Source organism: Balaenoptera borealis (genome assembly GCF_965194805.1).
Source record: "Balaenoptera borealis genome assembly, chromosome: 1".
In the NCBI taxonomy this organism is placed as follows: domain Eukaryota; kingdom Metazoa; phylum Chordata; class Mammalia; order Artiodactyla; family Balaenopteridae; genus Balaenoptera; species Balaenoptera borealis.
The window spans coordinates 15,810,402-15,823,720 of record NC_138860.1 but is presented as its reverse complement, the minus strand read 5'-3'; the positions used below and the strand labels follow the sequence as shown (position 1 = coordinate 15,823,720).

General features: G+C 37.7%; 1 protein-coding gene across 10 annotated transcripts in view; it reads left to right on the top strand.

Annotated features, from left to right (window-relative positions):
* Positions 1-13,319, top strand: part of ESRRG (estrogen related receptor gamma) — a 636,910-nt gene that overhangs the window by 411,470 nt on the left and 212,121 nt on the right. The window contains exon 1 of one of the 10 annotated variants that reach the window (XM_082394901.1): positions 8,963-9,185. The exons of the other annotated variants lie outside the window; for them this stretch is intronic. Coding sequence (XP_082251027.1) covers positions 9,130-9,185 — 56 coding nt within the window. The 5' untranslated portion in view covers positions 8,963-9,129. Of the gene's footprint in view, positions 1-8,962; positions 9,186-13,319 lie in introns of those variants that run through there. 10 annotated transcript variants of the gene reach the window in all.

Sequence of the window (13,319 nt, the reverse complement as noted above, 5' to 3'; positions counted from 1 at the left end):
GCCTAACAACCAGATGTCTTTGGGCAATCAAATAAATTCTTCAGACCTCAGTTTTGTCATCTATAAAATGGGGATAATAATAATAGCGTTTCTCCCTGCTTCACAGGGTTGCTGTGAGGAACAAAAGATGCTTGTGTGAAACAGCTTTTGTTAATGTTAAATTATAGCAAAAATATTAGCTATTCTACCTATTATATTAGAAAATTTTCTAAACAGCTGAACTTTTCTACCTGGCTGTATTTAAAGCTGTGAAGATTGAAAAACCTTCTTCCTTTGTTAAATGTTACTTCTTTATTTGGTGTTCCAATTTATCGAAGGGTGAATTAATCTGTTTCTTTTCTCACTAATGAAAATCGTCTCTGATTTATTTAGTTTTCTAATTCAAGTGGTAACTGAACTCCAGAAAAAAACGGTGTCTTTAATTATGTTACTTGCTTTTCTGTAACACAAAGTTTGATTGGATAAAGCTTGTGATACAAATAGCTGTGCACTTAGGGACAAACTACAGGCGAGATAAGAGCCCCCGGGGTTTTAATGTGAGTATTGTCCTCATGTCCCCCTCCCTGTCACCATTCCTGTTATTATCATCTACTAGCAGATGAGAAAGGAATTCTTTGTCTCACTCTCTTTTGCATCGAGAGTGTGGTTTTCTGGAAGATTCTTTTTGGCTCTCCCTGATAGGATGCAAAGTTGTATGTTCTCATCTATGTCTTCCTCTTGGAATGAAACCACCAAACAGAACACACAGGACTTGGTTAAAGAATTACGGGCAGCAAAGAGAGGTAGAAAGTGGCCTAGAGGCAAGACCTTTGCCTTTTTCTGCTGATGAATTAATTCCCTTCTTCCTCTCCCGTAAGAAGAGAAATCCTTGCTGAAAGTATTCAGTGTTCTGTGCTGCTCCGGCATAAGACCACATAGAAATAGAAGATGTGTGGCCCTTCATGGGATCCTTGTCCACATTTCACCAACCAAGGAAACCCTAGAATCCTTAATATCGAAAATTGTATCTTGCATACAAGGGCCAGTTTTGAATGCTTTTATAAAAGAAGTATTTGTTTTCAGGACCTATCTGGGATATCATGATTTCTAAATGCATTTCTGTCAGGTTAAATGAGAAAATGTTTTCATGTTACCCTGGTAAGGGTCACAGTTTTAGGTACTAATATGGCAGCTTTGTTTGTTTGCTTGCTTTTGTTTTGATAATAAATATTGTTTTTCGCTGTCCAGTACTTAGTCGATATGAATATTTGGAAAACAGAAAAATAGAAAGATGAGAAAGAAAGTGATCATTCCAAGCTGCCGCTTCTTAACTCTTCGAAGAATAAGTGGTGAGGAAATGCTAGAATACGTTTGTAGCGCAGGCTGTGACCTCTCATCCTTTCTTCCCTTTTGTCTTTTTCTACCTCCCTCTTCTCCATTTACTGTTTTAAAATCACTTTATCTTTTTAAATTTCCCTACGTTACTCTAATAATCCAACTGAATTAAGACACACAAGGAGTACAGAAAAGCATTCCTCAGCATGCATTTTTGCCCACCAATCTTTCCATTTGGCAGCCTCTCTTAAACTGAATAATAATAAACTGACTAATAACATTTGTCATCAGTTTATTCATTCATTCGCTCATCCAAAACATATTCATTGTGTTCCTATAACATTGACAGGAATGCTTACCGAGTTCCATTACTGGCCCTGGGGACACCACCAAAGCTGGTACAGTTCCACTAATGAGAGTTAGGTAGGGGTTAGAGTGGGAAAAGGAGTGGTCATTTAATAAAAACTGAATCCCTAAAAGAAATGATAGTCAAATTTTCTCTAAAAGGACACCTAATTACCTGGGGAGAAGACAGAGAATTTCTCTCTACTAATTCATCCCCACTTCTTTTTTTTAATATGTGACTCTTTTTTATCTTTCTAAGCTTTTGGAGAAAGTAGAGGACAATTTGGACATACACTTGGGTATTTGTCTCTTGGGATCAGATGTCCCTTGGCTCTTACTTGGGACCTTTGTCCTTAGAGGGCTCTGCTCTCAGCCAGAGTTCTACGCACTGGTATATAGTCAACAATTGTGAGAGTTACATTAGTAGCTTGTTACTATGTTAGCACTGGAAAGGGGAGAGAATGTAATCTTTTCTAATAGGAGCTTTTCTACTACCTGGGTGTGTAACCTGGGTTAAGGCTCTTAACCACTCTGAGCCTTATTTTCCTCACCTGTAAGGTAACCAGGTTAAACTTGAAATCCCTATGGTCTCCCCACCCCCCTGCCTATAATTCCCTGTGTCCCAGACCTTCTGTTCCGCTGTAGATTAGTGGCCATTCAATGTAACAAGAGCAAAGCCTTGTGAAGAAATTGAGTCCTTGGGGTATCTGATCAAAGGAACTCCTGGGTGAATGAGCTTGTACCAGGGATAGTAATAAAATCAACAGCTGTTATTGATGGACCCGCTAGGGTGAAGGGTTGTGGAAGAAGGGTCTTAAAGGAAGAGAAAAGGAGTAGGAGCAATTTCTCTCTCCCCTTCTTGCTGGTCAACAATGTACAACTGAATGCTTTGGCGTGTCGGCAGAATGACTTAACTTTTCAAGTCTGTCTTCCTCATATTCAGGCCCAAAACGTGATGGTAGCTTTAAGGGGGCAACCTTAATTTTTCCCACTCATTACATCGAAACAATATATATGTGGCAGTATTATAGCAAGCAGTTCATATCATTTTATGGCAAAAGTTATTGATAGTGTCACTGGAGGATTATTTGCACTTCATTTTCTTTTCTCTATTAAGTACCTTGAACTAGTCAAAGATGAAGGCCAAATGAATTGTCAATGTCAGTCTCTTCTATCTCTTTTTTCATTTAGTGAGATTTTAAAATAATATGGTTAACATTTATGGAGGGATTACTGTGTGTAGGATGACAGTAAAATGTATGCTCTAAACTGAGCCACTTCTTTTTTGATAGAAATTTATTTATTGATTTATTTATTGGCTGGGTGCTGGGTATTTCTTTATAATTTTTATTTTTTATTGGAGTATAGTTGAATAACAATGTTGTGTTAGTTTCAGGTATACAGCAAAGTGATTCAGTTATACATATACATGTATCTATTCTTTTTCAAATTCTTTTCCCATTTAGGTTGTTACAGAATATTGAGCAGAGTTCCCTGCACTTTTGAAAGTGTAGGGAGTGAGTACTGTAAATTTTTAAGCTAGGAAAACTGGCCCAAGCCAGAATGTCCTTGGCCCACTGAGTCATTTGGTCCCCCCAACTAGGACTGGATACTGTGCTAAATTGGTTTAACTCATTTAATCCCCATAATGATTTTACAAGGTGCTGTTATTGTTCCTCCCATTCAATAGCTGAAGAAACTGAGACTTAGGTGGGTGATGTGACTCTTAAGTCCAAAGCCTTATCCCTCATAGTTGGAATCTGAAGCCAAGGTATGACTCCAGAGTAGGTCATTACCACCTGGCCAGAGGCTTTCCACAGTCACCTGACTTCTGCCAGGCATGACAAACACACACACCCCTAATTCATTCGCATTTGCTGGGGGAAGCAGATTTTTATCAAATGTATTCATTTATGAAAAAGAACCTCAGAAGTGTGTCAGAGAGTTCTAAGATCCAAAAAAAGCATAATCACCTCTTTAAGCCTCTTTATATGGACACCAGATGCTGAGTATCTCACTTTTTTTAAAAAAAATTGCTGGTCCTTGGAAAATATGGACAAAAAGGTTCATGGAAACAAATAAGAAAAGAAGTTTCAAACAGTGTTGTTGTTCAAATACATCAGGAAAAAAATACTTTTGTGCTTTTTTGATGTGTCATGGATAGATCCATTTTTTAGCTTCAAATATGCATTGAATGGAGTGATTAAGATGGATAATTTGATCGCTTTACTAGTATCAAAGCAAGTATTGCTTACTCTGAAATCTGTCATATTTGTTCCACTTCTGCTCCTGTTCTCTCTCCATCCCTCCCCCTGCCTTCCTCTCAGAGTTAAGCTACCCTTTATTTTGGACAACACGATCACACACATGATTGAGTCAACAATTTATGGCTTTTAAAAATAGGGATTTCGTCCTCTCTTAGGTTTATTGTTTATCATAATCATCTTTCAAGTGAAAAGGCTAATTTACTCTTTCTATAGGAATATTTTAAGCTTGATTATCATAATATTACAGCTGCCTGAAAAGGTCTAAAACGGGACATTGACCTTGAATGTTTTCTGCATTTAGCTCATGGTGCTTAACATTCAGGAAAGAATATAACTGCAACTCATTTATTAACGTGTAATCTCAAAATGTTAACTATTGCTCTGGATATACATGCCATGCAGATTATAGAAAGCTTGTAGGATAAGAAAAAATGCAGTTGGTATTTTATCAGGGTAAGTATGTTGGAAATACGACATAACTAGAGTCAGTTTTCCCTTTGGAGCTACTGTAGTTTATACTTTAATTTTTACTGACATTTTACCATGTATATGATTAGCTTGACAAAATGAAAATGAAGTAATCCTGAATTAATTAAACAGAAACCGAATTGCCTCTATTAGCTTCTCTGTCTTCCTTTGATTCTTCCCCCCCGCCCCACCTCACTTTCACAAACACACTGGGAAAAGAGTTTGGTGTATTATGGAGGTGAGGTAATCGCTCCCCAGAGAATGGGCTTTTTTTACATAGACTCAGTAATTTGGGAATGGGATGGATTTATAGGACAAGAGGTTTGTCAAAAGGAAAGGTTTTTATTAGTGTTTCTGTGGAAGCGATCACTTTCAGTAGAAATGATTGCTTCTTGCCAATCGAGACAATAATTTAAATATCAAAGCCTGTGCCCTAGAAATGAAAGGCAACAGAAAATGAGGTTTGATGAATTGATAGAGGTTTGGTGGTGATATAAAGTAGTCATACTGACTTCGAAAGATGTCTTTATGTTCCCAGTGGGAAGGTGTCTTCTTAAGCAGGTTTATAGCATAAAAAGAAAAATCCCAAAGCACGGATGAGGAAACTAGCGACACAGAGGCACACAGCTCATGAGGGGGCAGAGGGGAACCTGGGGTCCAGGCCTCTGCTTGTCCTTCAGTGTTCTTTTTCCAGGGGTGTTCCTTGTGGGTTTTCTTTTGGAGTTAAAGATAGTAGTTTGTAAAAGTCTTGGTTTGCTTTTTGTAGTATAGTCTATTATACTATACAGGATATATCACAGGCAGCAGGGAAGATGGTTCCAAAAGTTAAATAGCTTTTCAAAGGTTTTATGGTCTTGAAAAGATACGCAAAAGTAGATTACAAGGCAATTTGAAAATCTAGATTTGTGATGCCTTGTTTAGTTTGCAATATTTAACAAATGGCAAATATGCAATATAAAATCAAGATTTGCTGCAGAAATAGTGTGGCAGCTATAAACATTTTCATACAGATGAGTCTTGTTAATTTTCAGAAAAGGAAGATGGGGACTAAAAATAGCTATTAGCATGCAGTGATAGCAGGACCAAGCATTCTCATTCCCTTCTAGCAGCATAAGAATTCACTGTTAGAATGTTTTAGGAAATGGTTCCGGACTCAAATACAGTAAAATGTCTGGTATAGACAACAGGAATTTACCTTTTGTTTCCACTTGAGTTTTGTTTGTTGCCATTTCATTCTTTCAAATGGAAATGAAGGATATTTTCTGCTTGATGTCTGTGCTTTCATTGGGGCCTGAGAATGAAGTTGTTTGGGTATTAAGCTGCATTGTTTAAAGAAGAAGAGATTGAAACTATGAGTGTGGACCCTGGGTCTGATGCCTAATAGGCTGATATTAACTAATTTGTTAATATTCTTTGTGAAACACTCATAGGGATCCTTTTGTTTGGTTCCATTTATCCTGCTTTGGGTAGACTCCTTGTGGTAAGATTGTGAAGTGTATAGACTGGTGGGCAAAAGTGTTTATTCTAGGCTGTTTATCTGTTCACTTGTTTCGCTTTTTTTTTTTCCCCCAAATCCTTTGTAGTTGAGATTCTTAAAGGCTTATGCTCAATATTGCACATGGTGTGTTTATTTCCTGTGATTATCCACTCTTTCCTCCTTCAAGGTGAAAAAAGCTCTGTGACTAGGGAAGATTCTTGAGATGACTATGCTGTGTGTTTATAAAATATTCTGGAAGCTGTCTCACAAGTTTAGTGCAGTAGATATTAGTTTAAATTGGTTAAACTGGATTCAAGACAGTAGGTGTAATCTTAGGTCCTTGACTTGTAGAGGTGACACATTGATCCCGAGGGAAAATAAACCAGCTCTACAAACCTAGTGCACTTTTGGTCATTCAGAAAGCAGCTAGTTCAATGGACACTGCACCTTGCATAGATGAAATACGGTTAGCGAAAGATCTGTGGGGATCACACCGTGTATGTTTGTACATGGATCTCTGTGAGCACAGAAAAAAGACTTACACATGAATATGAGTCTAAATATGTTTAAAAGTAGATACCAACACAGTCAAATGGTTCATAATGGGTCAAATAAGTACCCTATGAGAAATAAGAAAATTCTGGGAAATAAAAGATAACTCTCATGAAACGTGGTGACTTAACGTCCATCGGTAAATAACTGACTACAAATCTTGTCTTTAAAAGACCATTTCAAAGGAGTAATAAGCAGGTTCTGTCACAGGATGATAATGGAAAGAAACTGAATAGAGTACAGTATTCTGCACAGGTACAAGATCTGAATGTGCTGAGTACATTAAGATCCATTGAGTACATTCAATAATTTTTATTTTTTTTAATGTCCCTGGACAAAATAAGAATGAAACTTTTATTTGCTGTATATGGATTTATTAATTACCCTGAGAATTTTAGTTTATTCACAAATCAAGGTAGGAATCTTTGAACCAAAGATGTTTTTCTGTCTTTGTGAAGCAATATTTCCCTACTGCTTTTATTGTATTTTAGAAAAATCATGCTTCTTTTTCAAATGCCTTTTTATTTATTTTTTTAAATTATAGAATGATTACATGTCTCATTTTCAATTGAATAGACAAATCTCTTTTTTCCTTCCGAGGTGTCTGCAGAATGCTTGTATTTTCTACATCTCAAAGCTCTTTTAATTCACTGCTCACAACCAAATTTACATCTTAATTGCTGAGTTCACATTTAACAATATAGACAGCATAATGCTACTGGTAATTAAGCTTTTACTACCTGCTTTTGTACAGTATTCTTAGGCACAGTTTTTGCTATGTGAGTTCTCCACTAGAAACGTGTATGCATTTAGACCACAAATAAAAGGCATCAGGCCCATATCTTAGATATGGCTAAATACATGGCAGGGAAATTGCTTTCTTCTGTTGGGGGGACCAAATCATGTCTGTCATTTTTATATTCTGAATGTTAATGTGGCTGTTCTAGTTTAGTGTTTTGTTTTTTAAAGGCCTAGAACATTTGAGAGGCTGAAAGACTGAGTTGAGTTCTGATCTAGTAAATTTAACACAGACTGGATATCTCAACTAATTTATTTTGATCTCAAAGATTATACTATTTATATCATGTAGGACTAATATGCAGTAGAGCTGAATTATATCAAAATTTTGGGTCATAAGGTAGCAGTTATCTCTTTGCTATAAATAGCTGGTAGCTATTCCATTGTACATTTGCTAGTATAAAAAATCCTGTATTTAAAAATAGGACTTAAGAAAATTCTTTGTTATATGGAAACTAAAAACAGGCTTATACACTGTTGGAGAAAAAAGACCCTTCTCTTATATTCTCTTTTCTTTAAAAAGCACTTCTGTTTGAAACTAGTCCTTATAATGACCAGACTGTGTGATGATTTACAAAATGTTTCTGGGTTGATTTTTTAAAGCATTCAGCGTGTGTTATATGTAACAGCGTGTGTTATATGTTATAATTATATAAACTGCATTTTATTTGAAAGCTGACGTTTTGGGTAAAAATCATATATACTTGTATATGTCTCCCAGTTTGGAAGCTTACATTGAAATAAGTATATGATTAAGAACACTTTTAGTGCACCACTTAGTAATGTTCTCCCCACAAAAAAAAAAAAAAAAAGTCTTTATTTTGTCAAAATGCATTGAGATGGTTTCAATGTACTACTTACCCTACGGCCCTCAGTGTCCCACCCCTGAAACTGGAGCAGCCAATTTGTTCTGCAGTTGTTTACCTTTGTTTTGAAAAGCTATGCATTGTATATCTATAGGTAGAGAGATAGAAGCAGGTAAAGAAATGTTTACACAGAATTTACATAGCCATTCTCGCAAATTGCACTGAGGCACGCTTTCCTCTTCTGTAGTTGTGTAAAACTGCATTCCACCTCAAAGATGACGATCCCACTTCACATGCCCGAACAATTTAGAAAGCATGTCTTGGATTTTTTTTTTTTTTTTTTTTTTATGCCCAGTAGAGATTAGGGAAACAGGCAACGACATGATGACGGATCCATGAGAAAGTACAGCACTAAATAAGAAGGAGCCCCCCTCCCGTGGAATAAAACACAGACTACGGCAGGACAAACTTCATTCTCTACCTTCCGCAGAATCGTTTCCCAAATTAACTGAGAGTCTGCGTGAGTTCTTCTGTGCGAGGCAAAAGAGATCTTAGGTGAGAAACCCAACACACATCCCTCTAGTGCCTAGAGGGTTAAATTAGTTAGGTTTCTTTTCTCTCTTCCCGGAGCGGGGTGGGGTGGGGGAGGGAGGGAGAAAAAAATATAAGAAAAAAAAGAAAAGAAAAAGAAAGAAAGAAAAGGCAGAGCCCAGTATCTACGGGCAGCGTTTCGGTCTCTGGTCCTCGCTCTCTTTTTCTCTCCCGCTCCGTTCCCAGCCCCTTCGCGTCTCTGCACCCTCAGTACCTGCCCGGTTCCGCGGCTCCTCGCAGCCTCCAGTCGCCTCCGTCCTGATTGGGCGGAGACCCCCCAATCGGCTGCGCGCCTGGGCCGGTGGGACTGCATATGTTAAGCTCTACTTCATATTAATAAGCTCCAATCGGGGCTTTAAGTCCTTGATTAGGAGAGTGTGAGAGCTCTGGTCCCAACTGGCTGTGCCTATAGGCTTGTCACCAGGAGAACATTTGTGTTAATTGCGCTCTGCTCTGTCAAGGAAACTTTGATTTATAGCGGGGGTGCGCAAATAATGGTTGCCGGTCGCACATGGATTCGGTAGAACTTTGCCTTCCTGAATCTTTTTCCCTGCACTACGAGGAAGAGTAGGTACCTTTTTCTTTCCTTTTTAAAACTCGTCCTGGGGGTGAGAGTGTGGGGTGAACGGAATGGATCTTGGCGCACGGATTCAGGTAATGCCCTGGGTATGTCGTGCGCACGAGCGCTTGTTTGTGTCTGTCTTGTGCCTTTTGTGTTGAGGGTGATCTCCTAATTCAGTAAGTCGAGAATTGTTCTCTGACTACAATGTTACCTTTGAGGCAAAGCTCAGTGACTGTCAGTAAAACAGCTGGGTGACAGTCACTTCTTATTCAGGTGCTAAGAATAGGCACTTGGCACAAATGCTTAGTGAACTGTTAAAATGCATCTTTTACTAGGACCCATTTTCCCAAGGAAAAATGTTTTAAAATACAGGATTCAAACTGATTTATACTATTGAGTGCCTCTTATGTATTTGCAGTTTGACAGATATTTTCAGCTCCCTGTCATTTCTTACCGCGCAGAGTTAGAGGCAGAATTGCACATTTACTAATTCTCCTTCAGAGAACAATTTAAAAACTAGCCCTGTGCAATCTGGGGCTAGAATAATGTTATTTGCATGGTTAGCATTAAGTCAGCACTTAACGGGCAAATCAGTCCATTAAGTAACATGAGATTTTCACACATTATAAATATTTAAGGGGAGGAAAAAAAAAAACTAAAGAAGAAACAGTAGTGACTTTCTAAATTTCCCCTTGAATAGACAGTGCTGAGACTGTGGATTTGTTTCATGTATCGTGTCCAGAAAATGCAGAAAAGTACTTTTGTCCTTAGATGCAGTTTAATTGGTACTTATTAATATCTTTATGCACATGGAAATATACATATTTGGATCGCTCAAGGTGGGGGACATGTGAGTAGGGGGTAAAAGGAGTAAATTAGGCATTCTTGTGTAAATGAGTGGGTCATAAACTTAATTTCAACCCACCGTTGAAATATTAGTTTATCACGGGAGCTGTCACTGGTTCCTCTTTCTGTTGAGTCAGTTGTATGGCTTTGCTTTCCCATTACAGTAATACCAACTGTTATAATTCTGAAAAGAGTGCTCTTGGCAAACGTTTCTCTCTATAGACTGTGAAGAAAATATAAAACTCTCCAGAGGAGAAGGTCGTGCATTATAGGTAGATGTCCACTAGCGGTCCTTAGTGACTGCATATTGCCTTGGTTTGTAATTAAGCAAGAGATGAAAAGTGACTTGCAGTCTCAGTGGCTCCTCGTGCGTGTGAGTGTGAGTGTGTGTGCGCGTGTATGTGTGCATGCTTGCACACATACACACTCACGCAAGGGATATTAGCCGAGGGATGGATTTAGGAAGAACTGAAAGGTTGGAAGGCAGTGCTTGCGTCAGTAGAAAACACTCCAAGGAAGAAACAACCTTAAATTGTGTGAAAATAAAAATGAAAAATAAACAAAGGTAGGACTGCCCACTCAAGTGAAGTTTGAAGGTGAGCGCGCCGGAGGCTGTCCCACTGGAGAATTTCATATGTCTTCATGTCAGGAAGAACGCATTATCCAAGCTCACCCAATTCGGAACTTTCTCTCATAAATAAATAAACAAAACAAACTTTAACCCCCCCACCCCCACCCCCAGGCTTCTTTGTAGTTTCCTTGAATTTAACTTCTTATAGCTAATTTGAATAATTAGTTTAGATAAGCCTCTTAAAGCAGACGCATTTAAATGAAATCAGGACACATGTCCTTTTGGCTTTGGCGCAAGATTCAAACTAGCTTTCTTTTTGGCTCAATTAAAAGTCATCTTTAAAAAATACAGATTTATTGTTTGGATGCAGTTCTGATGGTTACGTGGTTCACCGGACAGACAGAAAGATCTCATGCTTAGTAACGCATCTGCCTCTCTGTCTCAATTAATAAACCACAGAATTTATACATGCTATTAATATTCATAGTAAACGTGCTGGGTTAAACCCCATCACGTGTGAGCATACATTGAAATGAAACCAGAGTTATGCAGTGTCAGAGGAGAATATTGGACAATTTCTGCTTTGGAAGCTGTTAAAAAGATTCGTGCAATTTATTGACCACCATTAGGAGAGCCTAAAATGTTAACCTATAACTATGTATTTTTTATTTTAGGAAATGTGCTAGCACATTAAAGAGAATAATACTTGAAAGCTTGTTTCACATTTAATAGCAGTAATAACTGATAGCATAAATAGATGAAAATAATATATCTGCTCATTTTGACATATGTGTCAGTCTAATCATTCTAAATGAGTGTGCTCGTCACATGCTTCCCTTTCAACCTCTGATTAAAATGTAACATTGACTACAGGATTATAGAGCGGACTTAATTTTACTGACTGTTTTAACAGTTGTCACAGCTGCTGGAAGAAGGAAAGGCAATTGAAACACTCCAAAACAGGCAAGGCGAGGAGGGAACAGTTCAGTAAATTTCAGCCTGATCATGGAAAGCCAGACATCCAAAATTAAACAGATTTGTGTTTTAAGATTCCTGTTTGGAGCTATGCAAGTTTTATTTTGTAAGATTTGCTCTTTCTTTTTCAGGGTTTTGCTTCTTTTCTCTGCCTCATCTCTCCCTGCTAAAAGCTAAAAGTAAATTGAAATACAACTATCCAAAAGTAATACTATCATGTCAAAATACATGGGATAAAAATAGGCAGGAAGGAAAAATGTATGCAATGACAACAACGACAAAAAGCCTAAACCAGAGTGGATGCAATTTTTTTAAAAAGATGGGAGCTTGCCTACGTCACTTTAGATGTGATTTTATTTGAGAACTATGAACAGAGTCTTTTAAGTTTATTTTTCTAAGAAGGAATCCTTAAACTCCAGACTTGGAGCTCATATTACTTTTCCTTCCTGTTTCTTCTCTGTAAATCTGTTGAAAACACCTGCAGCCTTAAAGGTAGGGGTTTTCAGATGATTTCTTTGTGAATTGCTGGAAGTGACAACCAGCTGCACTTAGGGGTGAATGTTCCTAAGCTGTAGCGTCTCGTAACCTTGCCCATCACATCACTAAAGTGAACAGATTAATTCTATTTCTCTAAAAATTAAATAACTACTGTACATATCCCAAACTATATATAGTCAAAATAGCCAGACAGTGTGGATTATGTAACGTATGATTTTTCTCCTTGGAGTAAGCAAAAAAAGTGTTCTGAGTTAATGGAATCAATGTTGGATGGGAGTGGTGAGTAAGTGCTGGGCACCCCCATGCTTCACTAGCCCTTTGTGTCAGTGTATTTATGTATTACCCTGTACAGATTGGGTGGTAAGTTTAGAAATCCTCCTTTTACAGAAAGGGCTGGAAAACAGCTTCCCATTTCCTGGTCAGAGGCAAGGGTGATGATGTTGGCTGGTTCTTATAGTGATGGGTTTCTCATCTTCATGTGTTTATGGCACTGCTGCTTTATTTACTGAGCCTAGTGTGTTGCAGCGGTAATTAACCCATGTTATTAGCAAAGCCCTTGTGAATATCCATTAATTCTCTTGCATGGATGATCATTTTTCCAGTGTTTTCCCCCCAATACGGTATCATTGTTCTTTTTTCTTTTTTTTAATTCTAAATTGATGGCCTTTGATATATTTATTTGATTTAGTCTGACCTGGGATGTATATTGGCCATCTTATAAGGAATGGTATTGTAATTCAGCTTTAAAAAAAATGCTAATAGAAGCCAGAGAAAAGATTTTTTTGCTGTTCTTCTTTTCAAAGCAAAAAAGAAAATAAAGGTTTAAAAGGAAAATAATGCAGGAAATTAGTTTTAACTTCAAATTTTCCAGATCTTAGAATTTATGTTATTTTGTGCCTTTGAAGTCTTTTAATCAGATTTCTACTGAGTTAAGAATACTTTAAGCATTTTTGTAAAATATCGAGCCAGCAGAAATATACTTGTGCTTCTTGTGCTGAAAAAAGATAAGGACCATCTCATTAGCCGGGGCCATACTTTTGCAATTAATTTTAGGTCCGTGGTGCTATTCATCAAAGGGGGCAGGTAACTTCTCTATGAGTCTGTTTAACAATATTTTCACAATACCTCACTCTTGCAAGAACTGCAGACAAAGAAGAGGCCGTTCTTTGGGAAGGTAGGCATAATGCCGAACCTCAAGTCTGTATCACTTGTGAAAAATTCCTCAACATTTGTTTTAGCCTAGTGACTA